Source organism: Bufo bufo, chromosome 7 (assembly GCF_905171765.1).
Source record: "Bufo bufo chromosome 7, aBufBuf1.1, whole genome shotgun sequence".
Taxonomy (NCBI): Eukaryota; Metazoa; Chordata; class Amphibia; order Anura; family Bufonidae; genus Bufo; species Bufo bufo.
In genome coordinates, this window is record NC_053395.1 from 228,148,317 (window position 1) to 228,176,225 (window position 27,909).

A 27,909-nucleotide genomic window follows, 5' to 3' on the forward strand; every position below is an offset into this window, starting at 1 on the left:
CACTGACATTAGAGATCTCGGAGTAGGCAGCAACAGCGGGGACCTCCCTCCTTGGGCTGATCTGGGTACTGTCAGACCGCTGGGTGGCGGTCGTTGATACCTCCTCTTTCTCATCCGATGTCAAGAATGGCTGCGCATCGGTAAGGTCTGGGAATGGATGCGAAAATAATTCCTCTGACTCGAGTGGAGGGGCTATGGTGGTGGTGGTGTAATTGGGGGTGCACACAGCAGCGAGTAAGGAGGGTGCAGATACAGAGGATGAGGGGGGTTCAGAAGCAGAAGGCTGAGTGATCCACTCAACCAACTCTGGTGCGTACAACTTCCCACTTAGGCTCCGGCCTGGTGCACCTGCCCGACCCCTACCACCCCTGCGGAACAGCCTGCCTCTTTCTCTGCCTGTGACAAAGTCTCTAGAGAAGGGCAGTATTTGTGGAAGCAGGTATATCGCACCCCTCAATCAGTTTTTTTGGGGCAACAAGTATATCACACCCGTTGCAATTAGTTACTCCAATAACGTTTGTCTCTCTATCTAGCTGCGGTATCTCAGCAGAACCGCACACAACTGCTGCACAATACAAATGCACTATAATATACTTTCTATGTTAGAAAGTATATTATAAGTATATCACACCCCTCAGTATATCACACCAATCGATAGCACACCTATACCAGTCCTTAAAAAGACTTTTGTGGCCCTATTAGCTAGCGTTTGGTGTCCCTAACAGTCTGTCCCCGCTCCACAGAGCAACCTCTCCCTACACTGGCAAAACACAGAATGTAAAATGGCTGCCAGATCGGGTAATTTTTAAAGGGTGGGGGGGGGGGGGGTGTCCATGTGCTGAAACGTCTCAATTGGCTGTCCTGTCCCACCTGATGGATGTGTCATGGGTCAAAGTTCGGAGCAATGCAAAAGAATATGGCCCCGGCGGACATCGCCATATGTTCACATGTTTTTGGCGAATCGCGAAACGGGCAAAGTTCACCCTGAAACGACCGCCGGGTGAACCGCAAGGCCATCTCTAATTATCATATTATTTAACTATATGGAGGTAACATATACAATATGCACTATATTTTGGTATTTTTTTGCATATGATGTTATGATGTTATTGTGCACTATATAAGTCCATAAGGGCTTGGACACACGGTCAGGTTTCCTGATGCAGTTTTGTAAGCCAAAATCAGGAGCGAATTACAAAAAGAGAGAAAATATAAAGGACGGATACAACGTCTCCTCCTTTTTTTAATTCACTCCTTGTTTTGGCTTCTATAACTCCATCAGCAAACCTAACCATTGGCCGCACCCTAATGTTATTTGTAGTCCAAATGAAGAGCAAAAATCCAGCTCAGTTTCGCAGAGGTTAAAACTTTATTTAAGCGGTTAAAAATGCATCCAGTATAACCAGTCTTAGTCTACGCGTTTCAGTCTACCAGAAATGTAAGCCCTTACTCATGACATGAGTACCGTTTTAACCTCTGCGAAACTGAGCTGGATTTTTGCTCTTCATTTGGACTTGAAGTTATCCGCATCCTGGTGCGGTATTCTGTGCTCACAGCAGAGAAGGAGCAGGTGAGAGACACATTTTTGATTACTACTGTTATTTGTGTACTGTGTATTGTGGTAACATGTATGCACCATATGGTGGTACTATAATTGTTTATGATAACATCATAGTGCCCTGTATAATGGTATGTGTGCACTCTATGGTGCATTGTTCTTGTGCGCCGTATGGTGGTATTATTTGTGCACTGTATAGCGTACGCACCATATGATGGTTTATTTGTGTATGCTACCATTATTCTTATTATTTCTGCTCTAAATCGCTGTTTTGCAGGGCAATACTTGTAATGTTATTGCTTTCAACCTCATATAAATCCATTTCCTTTTTATCTTAAAAAAGGGTAGAGCATTCTAAGTAATTGTTGCCAGGCTGCGCTTATATGTTTGCTTCAAGTTGTAAGCAATTAGTAATAATTCACGATTTCTTATTTTTAAAATGATCTGATTATTATGGCAGAAGGAAAAGATCCCAGCCTTTGTACGCGGCCTCTGCACCTACTTACAGCTGCACTACTCTTATATTCCTCCCGATATACGTTATCTGCCTGTGGTTAGGACCTCTGTGTCTCCCCTTATGTACAGATCATATATATAAAGCTCATGGACCCCATCCGCAATCACTGCCCTCTGCTGCAGCCATTTCTGTGCACACAGATGTTTATGAAGAGAAGGCAATTAATGGCGCCTCTCATGAACTGTGCTCTACTTAGCGCCAACTTAAAGACTAAATAAAGTTTTATTGCAAAAGTATTTTAAATATTCCTCCCTTAAAGTTTGCATAAAACAACTACTAAACCCAGGGCTTAATGGCCTCCTTTTATAGCGACATCAGAAGCTCACCTAATGAGATGATTATGAACAACAGGAGCAGCCGGAAATCATCTCACCCAGAGAACAAACCAGAAACTATATATAACAGTAGAAAATGGAAGACAAGACCGTAGCACGCAGAGTATCCCCAGATACATGACGGCTAATCCTATGACAAATGCACTGAGGAAAATGAGCTTTTAATGCATCGCAGGTCTGTTCATGAATCACTTTTATGCGCTGAAGGTCCTGGGCAGACATGATTCTTGTTAATATGAGTTCTGCAAAAAAATAAAATGATGGCTCTTCAGTCTAATGGAAAACTAGAAGGATATAAAAAACCCTTTATAGATAAAGCAGGTGCCTGATATTACTGCTACCTCACAATGTGATGTTAATATAGAGGCAGAGGATAATAAGCAGGCGACAGATAAGACATCCATCCCGGGAAGTGCCAGGGCTATAGGATCTGAGGCAGGGTGGGCAGAGCTAGCAATGGAGATGGAGCTATCAACATATTTGGGATGTGCTCATGAAAATAAAGCATTTTTTTTAATGCAAATAAGTACATGGTAACATATTAAGATTCCACCATATATAAGTCATATAGCGGTAGGCTGCGTAAGGCTTAATACCTACTTGGCCGTTGCTGCTATGGTGCTATGCATGTAGGTTGGTGGGGCCCAGTGCCAAAGGGGGCTTAACATGGCAGCAGGGGGGCTGTGGGCTGACGGGTCCTTCCATCTGCAGATGCTGTGTTGCGTCATCGCCATACGGTGCTGTGTAGGAACCCACTCGAAAGAGCACATGGTGGGTGGGTTTCATTTTCATGTTTAGAAATGATGCGCTATAACAATGCATGGTATGTGGATGTGTATCTATGGCTTTTCTCTGCAGTTGTTATATAGCGGTAGTGGTATAATGCATATAGTCATGGATACCAGTTGTATATATGCTCTCTGCAGATCATGTAGGTGATTACACTTCAGTTAAATCACAGGTAACATTGCCATAGACATCCTTTTTCTTCTCCGTCCACCCAGATCGCCATGATGACTTCTCCTGATGACTGTAGTTTACTTATGAGCCACCTCTGTCCCATCATTTCTGCAGTTATATCCACCGTTTATACCACAAGTCACAGATCTGAATCCTCTCCACACACATGAGCTTAGAGCTTTAGACTGTTCCCAATAGCTCCCCCTAGTGGTGACTTCAGGAAGAGAGAATTCTATTGTATCACTGTGTATGATTTTGGAGCTTTGGCCCCTTTACAGATTATCAGCTGGAATTGTGACCCAGCTACGACATGGGCACTTACAGCCTTATATCATTATGGATCATGGAAACGAATGTTATGGATCAGCAAAGTTGTTATTAACTGACAGAACGCATCCTCCTAGGACTTTCATAGACTAATAAGAGGCTAATTATGATGCAAATTCTGTTTATTCTCCACGTTTGCTTTGCTTCATTCATACATAAGAAGAGTTCTCTGTGGGGGCCGAGTTTTCAAACTTTATATGCAGATCAATCAATTATTTAATCAAGTATGCAAATCATTGGTTTAGTGCAGAACATTTCAACATGACCAGGACCGGCGTCTAGTTGCACTATGTTGAGTTGGTTCCAGGACCTCAGCTTTACCTTTGTCCGCCCCGTTCCTCCCAGTGTTACAGGAAATCAGGTCACAGGTCTCCATAAGGTGGAAGAGCTAAGGTAAAGTGACAATGAGCAAGTTACAGTAAAGTCAGCTGCTTCCTCTCTATGGACTACGAGCAGCTCATAGCTCTGAGAAGTGATTTCTGTCTAGCTGCATTGTCTATTGAAGTCTGAAATCTACTTTTAGTTTCATCAACAACCCAGACTGGTGCTCTGTCTTTCCTCCATTCTTTACAATGCAGCTCTGCTTGTTGATCACAAGATTAGCAGGAAGTCAATTCTAGAAGAAAGGCAGCACAATTAACCCTCAAAGACTTCTCCACACACATAAGGGGGATGATAAAATCCACTTTAATATCTGCATAGGACAACTGGCAACTATATTACTCTATGTTACTTTTACTCTCCTGTCCGTCATCATTACTGTAACATTTTTGTAGCAGGAGTTCAGATGACACCTCCAGCAAGCGGCAGGCTAGATTTCTGGCTTTCGTCGAGTTCTGTATTTCTTTAGCTCAGGATTTGAGGAGGTGTACAGCATTTTTACCATCCAATTATTTACTCTCACATGTCCTCTGTCCCTACGGCCTGTGAAAGTGCTGAAGCCATCATTCAGTGAGGGAAAAATCCATTGTTTCCACTTAACAAGAACCTGTGTATTATTATAGCTCTATGGCTCGATTTCGAGTCAAAAGGTGAAGAATGTAAAATGTGTCTTCATTAGAATTCATGCTTTGAGATAGATGAGTCTCATCCAGTCGCCTCCGCAATGAGGGTATATAATGCACCGAGCACCTACCTGTTGATGGGTATACCTAGACCATAACATCATGGAACCAAAACCACAGCTAAGTATTCTTTAAAGGCTATGGCTGTGGACACATTTTCAGCAGTTTTTGAGCTACAGGGGTTAAAAATCAGTCTGTTTGCAGACTATCACTTTTGTGTCCAGTCATCTGGCTGAAGCCTTATCTCTGATCTCCTGACCTCATAAACACTCATCATAGATTAACTATTACCAAACGGATAAGATTATGGCTTAAATGGATGTTTATAAGGTCAGGAGATCTTGGCCGAAATCCCGTCGTCGGTGACGTATGACGTGTGATGACCTCATCTTGGGCCCTGTGAGATTTCACGCCAGATCTTCAAGCAAGATGGTGGTGGCCGGCCTGCTGTTGTGAGCAAATGGATCAGGTAAGTTTTTTAGTTTTGTTTTTTATGTATATCAGATGCTGCAATCATATATGAACGTGGCATCTGAGGGGTACAATGGCGGGGAGCCACGCAATCGCTGCTCCCTGTCATTGCACCCACCACTTACAAAGTAAAGTTATTAGTCACAAAATAGATTTTTGGGTAAAATTCGACAAAACAGCCAAATCAAACTTTACAAAACTTCTCTCATCTCTAATTCTGACCTTCAGTTATTGAGTATGGAACATTGTAAAAGGACAGAAATACCATGCAGCATCAAAGAAAGAATGAAGAGAGTAAAGCGACCAATTATCACATGATACATGATTATGACACCATATGTCCAGATATGCCAAGATATATGCTGCACCAGCTGGTAAAAGTGACCTCGTTCAGACAGGAGTCACCCAGAGACCTCGACACCATGTACCACTGTTTGCAAACTGCTTATCACCAGGAAATAACTTGGCTAATCTTTGCAAACTGTTTGCCGAGAGCAAATTAATGATGCATTTGTTTAGAGAAAAGCTTTATTTTCTCCCCCCGCATCTCTGGAGAAGAACACTATTCAGTCTATTTAGAAATAGTTTATTTGCACTGGAGATGCCAAGTTTAGAAATTGCATGTGTAATTGGTGGTGGGTATCTGCTGACAGCTGGTAAAATCCTAACAGCCTGCAGAGAGATGGCCCTCCAACGTGTTGTCGGATATTTAAGGCTGCGATTGTTTCGAGAGATGCAGTGTGCTGCAGACACATGACTGTCCTGGAGCTCTGCAGATTCTCCAACTGCACAAACACTGAGACATTGGGTTCCTGCATTGGGTGCGGTCTACCGTTTATCACAGCAAGTGGACGGGTGAGTGGGACACGGAAGCCACAAACATACAAAGGTGCAAAACACTGTAACAGTGACATCAACCAAACATGAAAAATGTCCTACTTGTACAGTTCCATCAACCTGTCAGAAGACTACAGCACTATTAATTCCTGTTCATATCAATACATATTCTTATACATAGGAGGCAGCATTATAGCAGATATATTCTTGTACATAGGAGCAGTATTATAGTAGTTATATTCTTGTACATAGGAGCAATATTATAGTAGTTATATTCTTGTACATAGGAGCAGTATTATAGTAGTTATATTCTTGTACATAGGAGGCAGTATTATAGTAGTTATAGTCTTGTATATAGGGGCAGTATTATAGTAGTTATATTCTTGTACATAGGAGGCAGTATTATAGTAGTTATATTCTTGTACATAGGAGCAGTATTATAGTAGTTATATTCTTGTACATAGGAGCAGTATTATAGTAGTTATATTCTTGTACATAGTAGCAGTATTATAGTAGTTATATTCTTGTACATAGGAGGCAGTATTATAGTAGTTATATTCTTGTACATAGGAGCAGTATTATAGTAGTTATATTCCTGTACATAGGGGCAGTATTATAGTAGTTATATTCTTGTACATAGGAGCAGTATTATAGTAGTTATATTCTTGTACATAGGAGGCAGTATTATAGTAGTTATATTCTTGTACATAGGAGCAGTATTATAGTAGTTATATTCTTGTACATAGGAGCAGTATTATAGTAGTTATATTCTTGTACATAGGAGCAGTATTATAGTAGTTATATTCTTGTACATAGGAGCAGTATTATAGTAGTTATATTCTTGTACATAGGAGCAGTATTATAGTAGTTATATTCTTGTATATAGGAGGCAGTATTATAGTAGTTATATTCTTGTATATAGGAGGCAGTATTATAGTAGTTATATTCTTGTACATAGGAGCAGTATTATAGTAGTTATATTCTTGTACATAGGAGGCAGTATTATAGTAGTTATATTCTTGTACATAGGAGCAGTATTATAGTAGTTATATTCTTGTACATAGGAGCAGTATTATAGTAGTTATATTCTTGTACATAGGAGGCAGTGTTATAGTAGTTATGTTCTAGCACATAGGAGGCAGTATTATAGTAGTTATATTCTTGTACATAGGACCAGTATTATAGTAGTTATATTCTTGTACATAGGAGGCAGTATTATAGTAGTTATATTCTTCTAAATAGGGGAAGTATTATAGTAGTTAAATTTTTGTACATAGGAAGCAGCATTATAGTAGTTATATTCTTGTACATGGGAGGTAGTATTTTAGTAGTTATATTCTTGTACATAGGAGGCAGTATTATAGTAGCTATATTCTTCTAAATAGGGGAAGTATTATAGTAGTTATATTTTTGTACATAGGAGGCAGTATTATAGTAGTTATATTCTTGTACATGGGAGGTAGTATTTTAGTAGTTATATTCTTGTACATAGGAGGCAGTATTATAGTAGTTATATTCTTCTAAATAGGGGAAGTATTATAGTAGTTATATTTTTGTACATAGGAAGCAGCATTATAGTAGTTATATTCTTGTACATGGGAGGCAGTATTATAGTAGTTATATTCTAGCACATAGGAAGCAGCATTACAGTAGTTATATTCTTGTACATGTGAGGTAGTATTTAAGTAGTTATATTCTTGTACATAGGAGGCAGTATTATAGTAGTTATATTCTAGCACATATGAGCAATATTATAGTAGTTATATTCTTGTACATAGGAGCAGTATTATAGTAGTTATATTCTTGTACACAGGAGCAGTATTATAGTAGTTATATTCTTGTACATAGGAGGCAGTATTATAGTAGTTATATTATTGTACATATGAGCAGTATTATAGTAGTTATATTCTTGTACATAGAGGGGCAGTATTATAGTAGTTATATTCTTTGTATTGTAAGGGTAGTAGGGTTGTAGAACTGAGCAGATTCAACTTAAAATCTGTAAGACTCTGAAGTTAGAGCTAGCATATTGTGGACATCAGAGTTCCTCTGATGCTGAAGGGGGTTCTGATTAGTTGGAAAACAGAGCAGTGTCATGATTTAAGACAGAGTTAATTTATGACACTAGCAAGAGAGAAAGCGCCCAAGTGTCTACAATCAGAACAGCAATTGTGTTAAATGTTCAGAAATGAACTGTTTAAGTTTTGTTTTATTACCCTAATGCTATGTGTGTGTGTTCAAGTAGAAAAGACCTGAGGCTATTGCATTAGAGATTTGATTTGCTTGTGTGTAACAAATATAAGTAGTAAAGAATGGTAAGTGTGATACATCAGGGACTGTGTCAGTTAATAATGAATAAATATTGTACCTAGTGTGTGCCAATAGATCTGTGACCAGCACTAAGAATATGAAGGTGTTAGGAAAATATATCTGTTGAAAATAGTTTTGGTTTCTGAGAGTGTGAGAAGATATGTTGATCAGAAAGATTAAGTATGGTCTGCTATATGTATAAAGTTGAATAAAGTTTGAGAAGAAATTTGTCCATGAAGAATGCCCTACTATGAACAAGGGTTGGTGCGTCTGGCCTGTTAAGGGAAATAGACTCACATAGATAGTGCTCTGATTGTATAGCTCTGTTTTTCTCTTCCTTTTCTGAAGTCTCAGGAAAGTTGGATGAAATCTTGAGAGATAAAGTCAGAAAAGGGGGCTGACTGCTGCGTGTGGGCTGATCCCATCCCCCAGCCTTAACAGAGAAGACTTCTTAAGAGACATATAGTTTGCTAAGTCATATAAATTCCTTAGATAAGGATTTTGGATTCTGGTTGCTTTGCTAAGAAGGATATGAAAGTGACTGGTTTTGGATTGGAGGTGGAGTGGGTATGAAGTATCAGAAAGAGGAGTAAAATAAATAGAGTCTAGGACGTGTTTAGTATGTGTAATAACCTTTTACAACAGACACAGAAAGGTGGAAATTATTTAATAGTTTTCTTTCTTCTTTTCCCAAGTAGCTGATTCTAATGTGGGAACCCAGCCTTAAAGAATAAAATATATATGTGCTGCACCAATTGATTAAGACCACGTGGCATATAAGAGGATTTGGGTTTCATGATTAAAACTTGTATGCTGTCTTGTTATAAGATTTTGATCAATTAGAGATTGGAGACTAGAAGGCGTTAGAAAGAATGGCAGAACAGCAATAGAGATTATCAGCAATTCCGGGTGTGGTGTGGTTATCTGTTTCCAGAAAAAACTGTGTTTCTTTGTGCTGTAAGTTTCAGGAATATGAAACTGAGAAAACTGTGTAGCTGATATGGCAGCCATAAATCATTCAGTGGAATGTGAATGGGTGTGGCTTTAAGTTGCAGTTGTGATGAATATGTGTGAAGTTGTGAAGACTGATGAATGCTTAGCAGAGCTGTGTGTGCAGTCTGTACTTTATGTATAAGGGTGTGGATATGAATAAATGATGCTGCAGCAAGAAATGAAAATGTGAATGTGTATGGGGTACAACATTTGATTTTTTTATATCATGCGCATTGGAAATGTAAAAAAAAATGGGGAGATTTGGGGTTTTTATTGCTGACTTTTTTTCATTGAGCTCTACATTTTTTAATTGAATTCAATAAAACAATTCTTATGGGCACTTCATGTGTTTCATGTATTTATTGTCAGATTTGCTTGTTTTTATGTTTGTATTACGTTGACTGTAACATGGTAAATGTACTGGTAACACCAGAGACTTGTCCTCATGAACAGTTGAGAATAGACTGACTGAAAGAGGGAGGACTGCACTGTCAGAACCAGAAGGTGTGGACTTAGATGACCTAGAGGGGAGGGAGGGGTACAAGGTGGACGTCACAGACACAAAGACAGCCCTTGTGCACATTATATTGAATAGTTATATTCTTGTACGTAGGAGCAGTATTATAGTAGTCATATTCTTGTACATAGCAGCAGTATTATAGTAGTTATATTCTTGTACATAGGAGGCAGTATTATAGTAGTTATATTCTTGTACATAGGAGGCAGTATTATAGTAGTTATATTCTTGTACATAGAAGGTAGTATTATAGTAGTTATATTCTTGTACATAGGAGCAGTATTATAGTAGTTATATTCCTGTACATAGGAGCAGTATTATAGTAGTTATATTCTTGCACATAGGAGCAGTATTATAGTAGTTATATTCTTGTACATATGAGGCAGTATTATAGTAGTTATATTCTTGTACATAGGAGCAGTATTATAGTAGTTATATTCTTGTACATAGGAGCAGTATTATAGTAGTTATATTCTTGTACATAGGAGGCAGTATTATAGTAGTTATATTCTTGTACATAGGAGGCAGTATTATAGTAGTTATATTCTTGTACATAGGAGCAGTATTATAGTAGTTATATTCTTGTACATAGGAGCAGTATTATAGTAGTTATATTCTTGTACATAGGAGCAGTATTATAGTAGTTATATTCTTGTACATATGAGGCAGTATTATAGCAGTTATATTCTTGTACATAGGAGCAGTATTATAGTAGTTATATTCTTGTACATAGGAGCAGTATTATAGTAGTTATATTCTTGTACATAGGAGGCAGCATTATAGTAGTTATATTCTTGTACATAGGAGCAGTATTATAGTAGTCATATTCTTGTACATAGGAGGCAGTATTATAGTAGTCATATTCTTGTACGTAGGTGACAGTATTATAGTAGTTACAGCTATCTATCTATCTATCTATCCAGAACTCTAATCCCTACAATTTCTATTTTTAGGCAGTGAGCTTAGTACAGTTTCATTACATTTGCAGTGTACAGTTATACATCCTGCACATATATATTCCTATCAATTATTTAGATCTTGAAGTGATGTCAGGGGGTTACACATTTAACAAGACTCCTCTACACTAGAGATGTGACCTTGATCTGCATATTCACTTTCCAGTGTGTGATTCCTGCCAAAAGAAATGCCGAAATCTCTACCTACTGTACTGACAGCAATTATAAAACAACGGATCCTTTCCAAATCCGATGTAATTGAATGCGATGTATAAAGATTTTATCCCTATTTTCTAAAGCTAAAATGATTTTTTTTCACCCCGCACCTCCATTTAGCATAATTTATTCTGAAAACTTCAATTATGTTTGTGAAAATGGCCAGGAATATCCCATGTTTTGTTACATATAATGTCAGACGGTGATGTTATGTCCATCATGGCCCTTTAGCATCAAATAAATAACATTTCTAATTGGTCTGTGGGTTGTTCATACAATATCTTGTGTGGGTGTGAAGATAGGTGGCGCTAGAGAGGTTGAAAAGGTCTCTGACAGCACCAGTCTCCAGCTAATGCCTCATTCATACGTCAGTGTTCGGTCAGTGATTTCCATCAGTGATTTTGAGCCAAAACCAGGTGCGACTCTAAACACAGAACAGGTGCAAATCTTTCCCTTATATTTGATCTCTGTGGAGGCTCCAATCCTGGCTTTGGCTCACAATCACTGATCAAAATCACTGACTGAACACTGACTGTGAATGAGGCATAACTGAGGTAGCAGCAAATGGGTTTTCAGGAGACTTCTGGAAGAGCTGGAGAATGAGAGGTGTTTGGGTGATCTCTGTGCCCATTTCCATACACCAGAACACCATACATATAGCAGCTAATCTTCAGGATATTGCAGTGTTGTCTAATTGAATTGAATACCAGTTAATGGTCTTCAGTGTGGAAACTGGTCTGAAGGAGTCTTTCAATGGACTCCTTTAATTGAATATAAACCACTGAGCACTATGCTGTTTTTAAGTCTTAATTTCTGCACTTATTAATTTCATTAAATATTTCTATAAAGCCTCATTCACACGTCAGTGTTTGGTCAGTGATTTCCATCAGTGATTGTGAGCCAAAACCAGGATTGGAGCCTCCACAGAGATAAGGTATAAGGGAAAGATCTTCACATGTTCTGTGTTTAGAGCTGCACTTGGTCACTGATCGAACACTGACGTGTGAATGAGACATAAGGCTTAGTGCATCATTCACACAATCACAGTTAGGCCTCCTGCACACGACCGTATGGCTTTTTCAGTGTTTTGCGGTCCGTTTTTCACGGATCCGTTGTTCCGTTTTTTGTTTCTGTTGTGTTTCCATTTCTGTTCCATTTTTCCGATCCGTTTTTCCATACGGCATATACAGTATACAGTAATTACATAGAAAAAATTGGGCTGGGCATAACATTTTCAATAGATGGTTCCGCAAAAAACGTAACGGATACGGAAGACATACAGATGCATTTACATATGTGTTCCATTTTTTTTTGCGGACCCATTGACTTGAATGGAGCCACAGAATGTGATTTGCGGGCAATAATAGGACATGTTCTATCTTTCAACGGAATGGAAAAACGGAAATACGGAAACGGAATACATTACGTTTTTTGGGCGGAACCATTGAAATGAATGGTTCCGTATACGGACCGTATACGGAACGCAAAAAACGGCCAGTAAACGGGGAAAAAAACTGGTCGTGTGCAGGAGGCCTTACATGGTAACATTTTTACACCCTGCATCAGCCTCTAGAAGGCGCCTATGAGAAAGCTGCAGACTTTATAATTGCCTTCAAGCTGTAAACACTGTGCTCCCCCTAGTGGCAACTGCAGGAAGAAAAAAATATAATGCAACTACTGAATGTCTTCACTGGAGATTTGGCGAGGCTCAATATCATCAAAATGAAGAATAATAAACATACACACAAGACCAGAATATTATTGTGTTGCCATTCTCAAATGTATATTATAGATGTTTGAAGGCATAAAATGAACAAGATACATTATACTTTATCCCAGTATTTAAATAATTGTTTACCTAATAGGTTTAAAGTAAATTTGAAATAATAAATTGTTTAAAATTAAATTCAAACAAAATTTTTCCTAAAATTGCGATTTGTCAAAAACATTATTTCTTTCAGAAAAGATGTGGACAAATTGAGCAAGAGAGAGAGAGAAAGACCTACAAAGCCTTTTTAAAAGGTATATCAGATAGCTACCTTATGTCTGGTGGTATGAGGCTTATCTTTCTTTGTGTTTTGGAAGGAAAGTTAATTTGCATGTCTTTTTTCCCCAGAAATCCAGAGGAACATTGCTTGGTGTATTAGAGTCTTCAAGCCTGCTAGGCATTTTCCATAGAGAAAAAGTCTCTCTTATTATATCCCTGACATAAAAAGGACTTTTTATTTGGGAAGAATCAATTGTACCAGAATCAATTTTTTAGGCTGATTCAGAAGAATTTGTGCAATACAAAATTTTAAAAATCATCTTTATCATCTTATCATCTTTAATTTGAAGGGGATTTCCTTGCCTGTATCTCCTTGAATATTTGATGAATACATTTATATGTATTGTAATATGGTGAATGGTAAAGTACTGGAGGGGGTGTTCTTACCCAGGATACTCAGGTGGGTAAGATAAAAGAATCCAGGAAAGCTGGGTTGTTTCAGCAAAGTGTAGTTTGCTGAGGCACTTTTTTTTTAAAGTATTTTATGGTCCTGGATTTTTATGCAATGGTGGATAGGTTCGTAGAGGGACTTGCCATTCCTCCCTCACTCCAGTATACAACTTTACCCTGGCCTTAGGCAAACCCAGGTGTGAAATGCTCTGGCAGTGTCAGAATTTGAAGCTGGTTGACCTGGGTGCTGTGTGAAGCCTGATCTTGCTGTGTTGAATTTGGACTATGTAGGTGAGATAACCTGGCCTAGTTGGCACCCAGATGAGAAAGGTGATATCATTTGTTTATGTCACATATATGCTCAAAAGTGACTACTGAACTCGGATCTCCTGTGTTATTTGGACTTAATGTGAAACCCTAAAATCTGGGAGTCTGTCATTGCTGACCCCACCCTACGTAAGCACACGGACCTGTGACAGTATCAATTTCTGGCAATGTGGAATTCTTCCACATATAATTCACACCATTTTTACCATAATTTTAAAGGTAGATTATCTGTACCAATGTACTGTATTTTTTTGCCCTATAAGACGCACCTAGGTTTTTGAGGAGGAAAATAGGAAAACAAATATTTTGAACCAAAATGTGTGCTTTTGGTGGGTTTTGAACTACTGGTGGTCTGGGGATGACACTATTATGGGGGATCTGTGGATGACACTGTTATGGGGGATCTGTGGATGACACTGTTATGTAGGGGATCTGTGGATGACACTGTTATGGAGGGGATCTGTGGATGACCCTTATGGGGGAATCTGTGGATCACACTGTTATGGGGGATCTGTGGATGACACACTGTTATGGGGGATCTGTGGATGACATTGTTATGGAGGGGATCTGTGGATGACACTGTTATGGAGGGGATCTGTGGATGATACTGATATGGGATCTGTGGATGGCACTGTTATGGGGGATCTGTGGATGGCACTGTTATGGGGGATCTGTGGATGACACACTGTTATGGGGATCTGTGGATGACACTGTTATGGGGGATCTGTGGATGACACTGTTATGGGGGATCTGTGGATGACACTGTTATGGGGAGGGGAATCTGTGGATGGCACTGTTATGGGGAGAGGGATCTGTGGATGGCACTGTTATGGGGAGAGGGATCTGTGGATGGCACTGTTATGGGGAGAGGGATCTGTGGATGGCACTGTTGTGGGGAGGGGGATCTGTGAATGGCACTGTTATGGGGAGGGGGATCTGTGGATGACACATACAGTATATAGCATCTTATGTCCCTCCTCTCACAGAAGTATTCATATGTAAACTGTAATCCTTAACCTCTTCTTAACTTTAGTTAAAGTAGCGCTATTTCCCCCACTTTTTTTGGGGGGGGGGGGGGAGTGTGTCTTATGGAGCTAAAAATACTGTAAATAAAGCCTAATCAATATATCAGGAAAAGTTTTGCAACTTATAATACTGTTTTAAATCCTCACCATTTTCAAAATCTTTGCTTGCTTGCAGTACAATTTGCATACTCAGTACAAACCACCCCTGATCCATCTACTCACACAGTGAAGGGATTGTTACAAAGAATCAGTGTAGATAAAATCAGATCTGTTTGTGCCACAGGGCTCAGCACACAATGGGTTCCCTGAACTGACACATTGTTCCAAACTGCAAATTCTTTTAACGCTGCATAAATTATACTGCAGTATCTTCCTTGATAGAGGTGCTGCTACAGGAAGTGGTGAAGTAACATCTTGTAGTGCCCTGGAGCAGGACTACTTTGAAGTCTTGCTGTAATATAAATCGTATTCATTTGCACCGTGTTTGCATGCGCTGTGGAAAGGGTTAATGAATACTAGGAGACTTTTGGGACTTTCTAGCTAATTATAAGAAGCTAGTAATGTTCCACAGCTACTATAAAGGTTAAAGATTATGTTTTGGAGGGGAAAAGCCAGACTTGTTTACCACCAAAACCAAACAGATTGACCTTTTGAATATCTGGTTTAGCTCTGTTGTTATGTCTGAAGACTTGTTTTTGTCTGGAAAAACTGCTGTTTCATTGCCATTGAGTATTATTGAAGCTCTAATGCAAGTCTATGAGAATTATAACTTTGTATCTGTTTGTGCTGAGTTTCTACACTCCACCCCTCCCACTAGAAAGTTCTAATTCAGCTAGAAACTATATATAACTATAAACTATATATAAGGAGAGCAGTCGGAGACTCTAGTGTTCTGAAGTTCAGTGCTTAGAAAAAGAGACTCTGCCAGACCGCATGAGTGACCACAAGAAGACGCTGAGATGGGAATGCTGACCCACAGACCATCAGTTACCAGCCCTGTGACTAAAGGAGCCAGCCTGACTACTGAGCCACAGCCTACAGCCTTCTGAGAAAGAGAGAGAGAGGGACAGTTCGTTCAGGCCTTTCCTCAGCACAGAGCTTTCCCTGTATTGTTTTGCACTTGATTTCTTCCAGTAAAGAAGCACACTGGTTCACTGCATACCCTGACTAGTGATGAGCGGCAGGGAAAATATTCAAATTTGCGATATTTCGCAAATATTTGGTAGAATATTCATCATGTATTCAAGAATTCGAGATTTTTTCCTTGATCGCGAAAAATCTGCAATGTAATATTCGTGTAATGCGCTCGAAATACAAGCATGGGTCACTATAGCTACATTTTTCAAGCTGCTAGAAGTTTCCTGAGACTGGAGGAAATGGTCGGCATGGCAGAACATTACAATAGCTTTACATGCAGCTAGAGCGCTCCAATATATTTGCGATTGCGAAATCGGCAACAAAGATGCAAATATTTTGGCACAATACGTGCAACTTCACATTTTAACAGGTCTGACTACTTATTATTGATTGTGCACTAAGTAGTGTCGTGAAGTTGTGACATCACAGCGCTATGTCTGTATGTATGGACAGCAGAACATATCAGGTACACTATATCACTATCTAACCTACACTGACTATCTGTATTATATATATGAGATAACTAACTATCTAATGTAATTACACAGGAAAGCACAGAGCTCAGCAATGTCACTGCTCTCTCTCAGAACTGCAAAATACTGCAGAAAATGGCTGCTGGGGAGGTTCTTATATAGTAAGGGGTCGGCAACTTTCCTATTGGTTGCTAGGGATGTTGCTAAGCTCAGACAAAGACGTTGCAGCCTTCTCATTGGCTCACAAGCAAGAAGGGAGGTTACTGCTGAACAAAAAAACTAGAATATTCGAAATTACGAATATACACTCACCTAAAGAATTATTAGTGCCCCCATACTAATACGGTGTTGGACCCCCTTTTGCCTTCAGAACTGCCTTCATTCTACGTGGCATTGATTCCACAAGGTGCTGATAGAATTCTTTAGAAATGTTGGCCCATATTGATAGGATAGCATCTTGCAGTTGATGGAGATTTGAGGGATGCACATCCAGGGCACGAAGCTCCCGTTCCACCACATCCCAAAGATGCTCTATTGGGTTGAGATCTGGTGACTGTGGGGCCATTTTAGTGCAGTGAACTCATTGTCATGTTCAAGAAACCAATTTGAAATTATTCGAGCTTTGTGACATGGTGCATTATCCTGCTGGAAGTAGCCATCAGAGGATAGATACATGTTCTCATTCTGGTTACGCCAAATTCAGACTCTACCATTTGAATCTCTCAACAGAAATCGAGACTCATCAGACCAGGCAACATTTTTCCAGTCTTCAACAGTCCAATTTTGGTGAGCTCGTGCAAATTGTAGCCTCTTTTTCCTATTTGTAGTGGAGATGAGTGGTACCCGGTGGGGTCTTCTGCTGTTGTAGCCCATCCGCCTCAAGGTTGTGCGTGTTGTGGCTTCACAAATGCTTTGCTGCAGACCTCGGTTGTAACGAGTGGTTATTTCAGCCAACGTTGCTCTTCTATCAGCTTGAATCAGTCGGCCCATTCTCCTCTGACCTCCAGCATCCACAAGGCATTTTCGCCCACAGGACGGCCGCATACTGGATGTTTTTCCCTTTTCACACCATTCTTTGTAAACCCTAGAAATGGTTGTGCGTGAAAATCCCAGTAACTGAGCAGATTGTGAAATACTCAGACCGGCCCGTCTGGCACCAACAACCATGCCACGCTCAAAATTGCTTAAATCACCTTTCTTTCCAATTCTGACATTCAGATTGGAGTTCAGGAGATTGTCTTCACCAGGACCACAACCCTACATGCATCGAAGCAACTGCCATGTGATTGGTTGACTAGATAATTGCATTAATGAGAAATAGAACAGGTGTTCCTAATAATTCTTTAGGTGAATGTATATCACTATATTCTAAATATTTGCAAATTCTCGAAGTGCCGATATTCGCAAATAATATTTACTATTCGAATATTCGAGCCCAACACTAACCCTGACTCTATGGACTTTTTCCCATTGGGGTGCACACTGCCTTATCCCTTTCAGAGAGCAGTTACATGTGGTGACACCTTGATGGTATCCGAGGAACCCAGAATAGTGTTGTGGCCACTGCAATCTGAACTCAGGCTGTGGTGTCTGAAGGGGCGCATAAGAAGATGACAGTATTACAAGTTGCACATAGTAAGTGAAGGGCCCTGTTATACATATTGCATCGGCTTCCAAAAGCTTCACATTACATCTATATTTCTTGAGTGAAATATGTTCCGAAATCCTCATCAAATCAGGAATATGTGAACGGAGCCTAAAAAGTTCTGAGAGCAAAAACTTCATTGATCACAATTTAAGACTAATTGTTGGAATAAAAGTGACGGTGGGAATCTTCTATACATCAAGAGGTAAGTGTAAGCGTGTGGCTAAGGCTTTCACGTAATCTTAAGTCTTATACAGTGGGAGTTACATTCTGAAACAATGTCTGTAGAAGACTTAATGCTGCATAATTGATACTCTGCGCCTTTCACTGCCATTTAAATGCTATAAGCTGTGTCGAATCCAATATTTCCATAGACGACTCATCAGAAAGAAATGTTCCATTTTAGTTTCTTAAGGATAAAAGGCGATAATGCACAGCTTTTAGGGTCCCAATCTTTACATTATCTACATTAGTTTAGATATTAGATTGTCTTGAACATTACTAGAGAAAACTCCAGTGCAAAAGATCTGCAGCACAAAAGCAACCTTATATCAGCTTTACAAGTAAGGAACTAACTCTCCTTGAGAAGATCCAGCTGGTCTAGGGACAGGCAATGAACCCTGGGATAAAGTATGCAAGTCAGCTCTTCACCAGAAGGAAGAAAAACAGACCCTTTAGTGCCACTTTTAGGTGAATATCTTGCAAGTCAATGCCCCAAGCCTTGAGTTATCAGGAAATCAGGGACAACCATCTGAAGATGGAGCTGTCCCTCGTTGTCACTACAGGATTCTGGTTGGCTGTGAGAGATTCCTTTTGTACTGCCTCCCTCTAGTTGGAACCAAGGAGGCAATTTTCAGATAATGGCCCCTTCAAAAGCAAGAATCTATTTATTTTAGCTAGAAGTAACCATGAAATACAATGACTGGCAAAATTCCCTAAATGACTAGTAAACTTATGGTTTCTGAGGATCCAGGACAAGGTGCAGACATGATGATAAATGTATGACCATTGGGGCCAGCTGCTGGGATCATGAGAATAGTGTGGATGGTGCTCATAGTGCTTATAAGTGACCATCATTCCATTCACTGTTATGGGACCGCAGGAGATACTGTACCCAAGAGCTGTACTCTGAATGGAGCGGCAGTATGCATGTGTGACCACCGTTCCACTCAAATATCTTCATTATGCAGGCTCAGAATACCCATTCTCATGATCAGTCATACATTTATCACCTAACCTGTAGAGTTTATTGGAAAAAAAAACCTTTTATTAGGGGGAAAATAACACAGCTAAACATCTATAGGTCTTTATAATCTAATTCTAGTTTTTTTATACATTGTTGGTAAATGACAAGATCTGGAGATAACATGCCGTTATTGTCAATGTACCCCATCTATCTGCACTGTTATCTACAGGAAATCCTGTGGTTGAGGAATTATGTTGATTGCCAAAGCAGTAGAGATAAGCAGATTATAGATACACCGTGCTCCGCTTATGTCCTGGTTTGGACCAATAATGCTAAAATCCAAGACATGAAATCTCAATTTCTCCAACAGCGGGCACCATGGTATAAGATGGCCACCCTCCAACACATTAGATGATCATAAGATAAGTGAGAACCACTGGAAATTATCTTTTCTATATGTCCAATGTAAATGATCCATGCATTATATAACCCTGCTACGGAGGAGGGGGCTCCAGAGGTTCACCACCACCACCGCAGATCCAGCCACAATGGCATCTACTACACTCTACTGGATCATAAGTCAAGAGGATTTCTTGTCTTTCCAGTCCTATTTACAGTTTTCAATTATAATAAGTTCCTTTAGTCTGCAGCCCCACAATCCAAGCATTCTAATAATCCAACACTTTATTCTGCTGCAGAACTCCATAAAAATCTGAATACATTCTACAAGCAGAAAGCAACAGTTATTATGAGACTTTAAATACTCTCCCAACCTGAAATCCAATTAAACTCTGTCTGGGAGGCAGCTTCCTCCAGCAGAAACCTCCCCTTCACAATAAAAATCCAAGCAATGTAAGCCACACCTCTTTAACAAAGCCCCGCCCTCCAGTTCAATTTCAAAGATAGAAAAGGAGATTCAGGAGCATCGATCCCAGCTTTTCCTTGGTTTCAGGAGCTCTCAGACTGATGATCAGGTATACATTTACATTTTTAATCATTTATATTTTGACGCCCCTTTAAGTAAGTTTGCTTCAATTGTCCAAAATGAAACACTGTTTCGATAAAAACAAGCAAAAATCAATAAAAATAATATGAATCATTTAAATATTAGAAATCATGACAACAGAGACGCATCAGCTCCTCGCCCTCCAGCTATATATATATATATATATATATATATATACATTCCTCCTGGTAAGGACCATCAAATCATGTAAAGAACAGAACCTACCCAGATGGTGTTATCGTGATGATATGGTTTCCAGTTGCGTCCGGTATCGCTAAACATGACACTGAAACGCGTCACCCAGTCAGAGCTCCCATGTCTCCCCTGTGTGGCCGCCCCTGTGATGTCAAATCGCTCTCCCAAATCAATCTGCAGCCATTGCTTTGCATTAGATTCCAGCGGTGACCAACCACCGACTCCTGCAAGAAAGAAGGAAAACACAGAACAGATAAATATGGTAGACCGCTGTGTAATCACTGCATTGTTCTGCGCTGCAATTTTCTTCCAAGAAAGTAACAATTATTGAATCAAACATAATGTACAATGTTGATCTTCTGTGAACTTCTTAAGTGTTCTTTTCACCAAAAATGAACATGTTCTCCACTACTCCATTGCTCAGAATTCCTCCGATGTTTAAAGGGAGTCAGCGGGAACCAGTGTTAACCAAAGCACAACGCCTGCTAGAGCGTGCTCACTGACATAAAACTGCACCATTTTTAGTTGAAAAAAAACGGTCACTCCCTATGAAAGCGGCTGGCCCTATATTCTTGCACCTGTGCTGCTTATTTCAACCTAGGCTCTTGCACGGTACAGTTCTTTTTGGCTTTGCAGGGGCAATATGTCTGCATTGCACATGTGCTGAGTTTGAAATGAACAACATTCTTTATTTTGTGTTATTGGAGAAATATGCCTCTTTCTCCTTCTAGCAGCTGTGTTCCTCCCTGATCCTCCATAGACCTCTATGGGCAGCATATAAGATGTTCCTTTAGTGAGCTCACAATCCTTTTCGGTCTCTCAAGAGAAATCCAGCAAATAATGTTAGTTTAGGAGGAGGAAGGGGAGGGAAAAATTGGAGGATACATGATAAGTGGAAAAACAGGCATTTTTTCAGATAAAATATTTTACAGTTTGTCACATTTGCCTGCATTAATGATTTATGCAAAGTCTGTTAAAGGATTAGTGATCATTCAATCCATGACCCCAGATTAGCAAGGTGCCACTGCTAGTCAGAAAGCCACTGTCCCACCATACCCAGCGTGGACCCAAATCAAATTTTCACCAGTTAGGGTAAAGAATACTTGTGTGCAGTATAGTGCACCAGACCATAGCCGCTGTCTTCTACACACAAGTTGTAATTAAACAGGCTGCTTTGTACTCCACTGGACTGGCTGAGCATTTAACATTCAGTCATAGTGTCTGGCATGATGACATCACTTTCGGGAGAACAGCATGTCATCAGTCCTCCCCCCAAAGTCTATTTTCTCTCTGTCGCTGTTCCTAAGCTTCATGCAAGGAATGTGTCGTTTCGTCTGTTTCATTGACTTTAATGTTCAGATCAAAGTCTCCGTTCAGAATACGACAGATATATTTGAAAAAGTGATTATTATTATTATTATTATTATTATTATTATTTGTGGTGTCTGCTATTAGAGGCAGCCATGCTGACCTGACATTGCAGGATAGTGTGGAGCCTAATGAAGCCTCTTCTCATTTTAATGTACGACACTGATTAATGTCACGGTGTGTACACATCTGTGGCTCTGGAAGTTCTAGAGAGTTGGACCTGCTGGGACCCGCACCTATATCGAGAACGGAGCCCCGCAAGTGAAGGAGGGTGCACTGCGCATGCGCAGCCACCCTCCATTCATTTTCTATAGGGCCGGCAAAAATAGGTGAGTGCTGGCTCGGCTATTTCTGTCGGCCTCATAGAAATGAATAGGAGCAGGGGCTGCGCATGCGCGGTACGCTCCCATTCACTTCTATGGGGAGACAGCTTGGTGGTGGCCAGACCTGAGTCCTCCAGCCACCACCTGGGGGGACTCCGTTCTCGATATAGGTGCGGGTCCCAGCGGTGGGACCCGCACCTATAAGACAATGGGGGCATATCTTAGCAATATGCCCCCATTGTCCATGATGAGACAACCCCTTTAAAGGGCATAGGACTGACCTGTAGTACCAGGCACAACCACTTCAACAAGTGATGCGCCGTGCATGGTAAACCACCACCCCCTGGAAATCCACAGTCCCTTCAGTCAGCTGAGCCATATTAATGGTTTCCCCTAAAGATACTGTAACGACAATCAGTATTGTAGTTCCAAAATTACCCATTAAACCTCCAGACATTACATTTTCTGCACTTTATGTCACCCGTATTTCTATCTTTTTCAATTTGCATTTTCCGTGAAATAATAATACTTTTGCCTCTTTTCTTTGAATACTATGTTGTGCTATTCCATTGTTGTTCCTCCTGTAACTGTTTGTAACGACATTGTTCTGAGCTGCAATTTTCTGCCAAGAAGGGAACATTTATTGAATCAAACATAATGTAAAATGTTGATCTTCTGTGAACTTCTTAAGTGTTCTTTTCACCAAAAATTATAATGTTCTCCACAACTCCATTGCTCAGAGCTTCCTCCGATGTTTAAATGGAGTCACCGGGAGCCAGTGTCAACCAAAGCACAACGCCTGCTAGAGCGTGCTCACTGACATAAAACTGTCACTCTGTATGCAAATGAGCTGTTAAGTGCACCAAGGGTGGGCCCAAGTCCCGCAGTGCACCCTAGCTCTTCTCCTTTGCTTTGGCAGCCCCTCCCTATGAAAACAGCTGGCCCTGTATTCTTGCACCTGTGCTTCTTATTTCAACCTTAGCTCTTGCACGGTACAGTTCTTTTTGGCTTTACAGGGGCAATATGTCTGCATTGTTTGTATAAATGGACAAGTCGGTGTCTCCACAGTCTGAGATTATGGCAACACCCAGTGCAGGTGAAATAATAGAGGGACAGCTTACTGAAGAGTTTTCAGAAAAGATGCTCCAGAATTGTTATTTTATGGGAGAATTATTATTTACTAAATCTGAAAAGTCAGGAGGGGTGACGGGTCCTTATTACATAACACTTTATACCGCAGTCACATCCGGAGTTGCTTTCAAAATTGTATTGGTTAACATGTGACGCAGATTGTGATTTACGGTATGTCACCTGACATGTGGGAAATCCTTTTACTTGTGGTCCGTCTCTAAGATGCACTTGTCATTTGTAATCCTTCAGTAGTAGAATAGGTTGTCAACCTGGGAGAGCTTTATTCTCGACTCTCGATTGTCAGGAATTAAAGACAGGGAATTTGTAAATCATTGGGTATGTGTGCAGTGAAGTCTGTATTATGTGGCACTATAGACAGTTGTGTGCAGTGAAGTCTGTATTATGTGGCACTGTAGACAGTTGTGTGCAGTGAAGTCTGTATTATGTGGCACTATAGACAGTTGTGTGCAGTGAAGTCTGTATTATGTGGCACTATAGACAGTTGTGTGCAGTGAAGTCTGTATTATGTGGCACTATAGACAGATGTGTTCAGTGAAGTCTGTATTATGTGGCACTATAGACAGTTGTGTGCAGTGAAGTCTGTATTATGTGGCACTATAGACAGTTGTGTGCAGTGAAGTCTGTATTATGTGGCACTATAGACAGTTGTGTGCAGTGAAATCTGTATTATGTGGCACTATAGACAGTTGTGTGCAGTGAAGTCTGTATTATGTGGCACTATAGACAGATGTGTTCAGTGAAGTCTGTATTATGTGGCACTATAGACAGTTGTGTGCAGTGAAGTCTGTATTATGTGGCACTATAGACAGTTGTGTGCAGTGAAGTCTGTATTATGTGGCACTATAGACAGTTGTGTGCAGTGAAGTCTGTATTATGTGGCACTATAGACAGTTGTGTGCAGTGACCTGTATTATGTGGCACTATAGACAGTTGTGTGCAGTGAAGTCTGTATTATGTGGCACTATAGACAGTTGTGTGCAGTGAAGTCTGTATTATGTGGCACTGTAGACAGTTGTGTGCAGTGAAGTCTGTATTATGTGGCACTATAGACAGTTGTGTGCAGTGAAGTCTGTATTATGTGGCACTATAGACAGTTGTGTGCAGTGAAGTCTGTATTATGTGGCACTATAGACAGATGTGTTCAGTGAAGTCTGTATTATGTGGCACTATAGACAGTTGTGTGCAGTGAAGTCTGTATTATGTGGCACTATAGACAGTTGTGTGCAGTGAAGTCTGTATTATGTGGCACTATAGACAGTTGTGTGCAGTGAAATCTGTATTATGTGGCACTATAGACAGTTGTGTGCAGTGAAGTCTGTATTATGTGGCACTATAGACAGATGTGTTCAGTGAAGTCTGTATTATGTGGCACTATAGACAGTTGTGTGCAGTGAAGTCTGTATTATGTGGCACTATAGACAGTTGTGTGCAGTGAAGTCTGTATTATGTGGCACTATAGACAGTTGTGTGCAGTGACCTGTATTATGTGGCACTATAGACAGTTGTGTGCAGTGAAGTCTGTATTATGTGGCACTATAGACAGTTGTGTGCAGTGAAGTCTGTATTATGTGGCACTGTAGACAGTTGTGTGCAGTGAAGTCTGTATTATGTGGCACTATAGACAGTTGTGTGCAGTGAAGTCTGTATTATGTGGCACTATAGACAGTTGTGTGCAGTGAAGTCTGTATTATGCGGCACTATAGACAGTTGTGTGCAGTGAAGTCTGTATTATGTGGCACTATAGACAGTTGCGTGCAGTGAAGTCTGTATTATGTGGCACTATAGACAGTTGTGTGCAGTGAAGTCTGTATTATGTGGCACTATAGACAGTTGTGTGCAGTGACCTGTATTATGTGGCACTATAGACAGTTGTGTGCAGTGACCTGTATTATGTGGCACTATAGACAGTTGTGTGCAGTGAAGTCTGCATTATGTGGCACTATAGACAGTTGTGTGCAGTGAAGTCTGCATTATGTGGCACTATAGACAGTTGTGTGCAGTGAAGTCTGTATTATGTGGCACTATAGACAGTTGTGTGCAGTGAAGTCTGTATTATGTGGCACTATAGACAGTTGTGTGCAGTGAAGTCTGTATTATGTGGCACTATAGACAGTTGTGTGCAGTGAAGTCTGTATTATGTGGCACTATAGACAGTTGTGTGCAGTGACCTGTATTATGTGGCACTATAGACAGTTGTGTGCAGTGAAGTCTGTATTATGTGGCACTATAGACAGTTGTGTGCAGTGAAGTCTGTATTATGCGGCACTATAGACAGTTGTGTGCAGTGACCTGTATTATGTGGCACTATAGACAGTTGTGTGCAGTGAAGTCTGTATTATGTGGCACTATAGACAGTTGTGTGCAGTGACCTGTATTATGTGGCACTATAGACAGTTGTGTGCAGTGAAGTCTGTATTATGTGGCACTATAGACAGTTGTGTGCAGTGAAGTCTGTATTATGTGGCACTATAGACAGTTGTGTGCAGTGAAGTCTGTATTATTTGGCACTATAGACAGTTGTGTGCAGTGAAGTCTGTATTATGTGGCACTATAGACAGTTGTGTGCAGTGAAGTCTGTATTATGTGGCACTATAGACAGTTGTGTGCAGTGAAGTCTGTATTATGTGGCACTATAGACAGTTGTGTGCAGTGAAGTCTGTATTATGTGGCACTATAGACAGTTGTGTGCAGTGAAGTCTGTATTATGTGGCACTATAGACAGTTGTGTGCAGTGACCTGTATTATGTGGCACTATAGACAGTTGTGTGCAGTGAAGTCTGTATTATGTGGCACTATAGACAGTTGTGTGCAGTGAAGTCTGCATTATGTGGCACTATAGACAGTTGTGTGCAGTGAAGTCTGTATTATGTGGCACTATAGACAGTTGTGTGCAGTGAAGTCTGTATTATGTGGCACTATAGACAGTTGTGTGCAGAGAAGTCTGTATTATGTGGCACTATAGACAGTTGTGTGCAGTGAAGTCTGTATTATGTGGCACTATAGACAGTTGTGTGCAGTGAAGTCTGTATTATGTGGCACTATAGACAGTTGTGTGCAGTGACCTGTATTATGTGGCACTATAGACAGTTGTGTGCAGTGAAGTCTGTATTATGTGGCACTATAGACAGTTGTGTGCAGTGAAGTCTGTATTATGTGGCACTATAGACAGTTGTGTGCAGTGAAGTCTGTATTATGTGGCACTATAGACAGTTGTGTGCAGTGAAGTCTGTATTATGTGGCACTATAGACAGTTGTGTGCAGTGAAGTCTGTATTATGCGGCACTATAGACAGTTGTGTGCAGTGAAGTCTGTATTATGTGGCACTATAGACAGTTGCGTGCAGTGAAGTCTGTATTATGTGGCACTATAGACAGTTGTGTGCAGTGAAGTCTGTATTATGTGGCACTATAGACAGTTGTGTGCAGTGACCTGTATTATGTGGCACTATAGACAGTTGTGTGCAGTGAAGTCTGTATTATGTGGCACTATAGACAGTTGTGTGCAGTGAAGTCTGTATTATGTGGCACTATAGACAGTTGTGTGCAGTGAAGTCTGTATTATGTGGCACTATAGACAGTTGTGTGCAGTGAAGTCTGTATTATGCTGCTCTATAGACAGTTGTGTGCAGTGAAGTCTGTATTATGTGGCACTATAGACAGTTGTGTGCAGTGAAGTCTGTATTATGTGGCACTATAGACAGTTGTGTGCAGTGAAGTCTGTATTATGTGGCACTATAGACAGTTGTGTGCAGTGAAGTCTGTATTATGTGGCACTATAGACAGTTGTGTGCAGTGAAGTCTGTATTATGTGGCACTATAGACAGTTGTGTGCAGTGAAGTCTGTATTATGTGGCACTATAGACAGTTGTGTGCAGTGAAGTCTGTATTATGTGGCACTATAGACAGTTGTGTGCAGTGAAGTCTGTATTATGTGGCACTATAGACAGTTGTGTGCAGTGAAGTCTGTATTATGTGGCACTATAGACAGTTGTGTGCAGTGAAGTCTGTATTATGTGGCACTATAGACAGTTGTGTGCAGTGAAGTCTGTATTATGTGGCACTATAGACAGTTGTGTGCAGTGAAGTCTGTATTATGTGGCACTATAGACAGTAGTGTGCAGTGACCTGTATTATGTGGCACTATAGACAGTTGTGTGCAGTGAAGTCTGTATTATGTGGCACTATAGACAGTTGTGTGCAGTGAAGTCTGTATTATGTGGCACTATAGACAGTTGTGTGCAGTGAAGTCTGTATTATGTGGCACTATAGACAGTTGTGTGCAGTGAAGTCTGTATTATGTGGCACTATAGACAGTTGTGTGCAGTGAAGTCTGTATTATGTGGCACTATAGACAGTTGTGTGCAGTGACCTGTATTATGTGGCACTATAGACAGTTGTGTGCAGTGAAGTCTGTATTATGTGGCACTATAGACAGTTGTGTGCAGTGAAGTCTGTATTATGTGGCACTATAGACAGTTGTGTGCAGTGACCTGTATTATGTGGCACTATAGACAGTTGTGTGCAGTGAAGTCTGTATTATGTGGCACTATAGACAGTTGTGTGCAGAGAAGTCTG

At 40.3% G+C, this 27,909-nt stretch overlaps 1 protein-coding gene across 1 annotated transcript in view; it reads right to left on the minus strand.

The window, feature by feature from the left end:
• Positions 1-27,909, minus strand: part of CNTNAP5 (contactin associated protein family member 5) — a 354,415-nt gene that overhangs the window by 321,706 nt on the left and 4,800 nt on the right. The window contains exon 2 of the mRNA XM_040439843.1: positions 20,523-20,716. Within this exon, the coding sequence (XP_040295777.1) occupies positions 20,523-20,716 (194 nt within the window). The remainder of the gene's footprint in view (positions 1-20,522; positions 20,717-27,909) is intronic.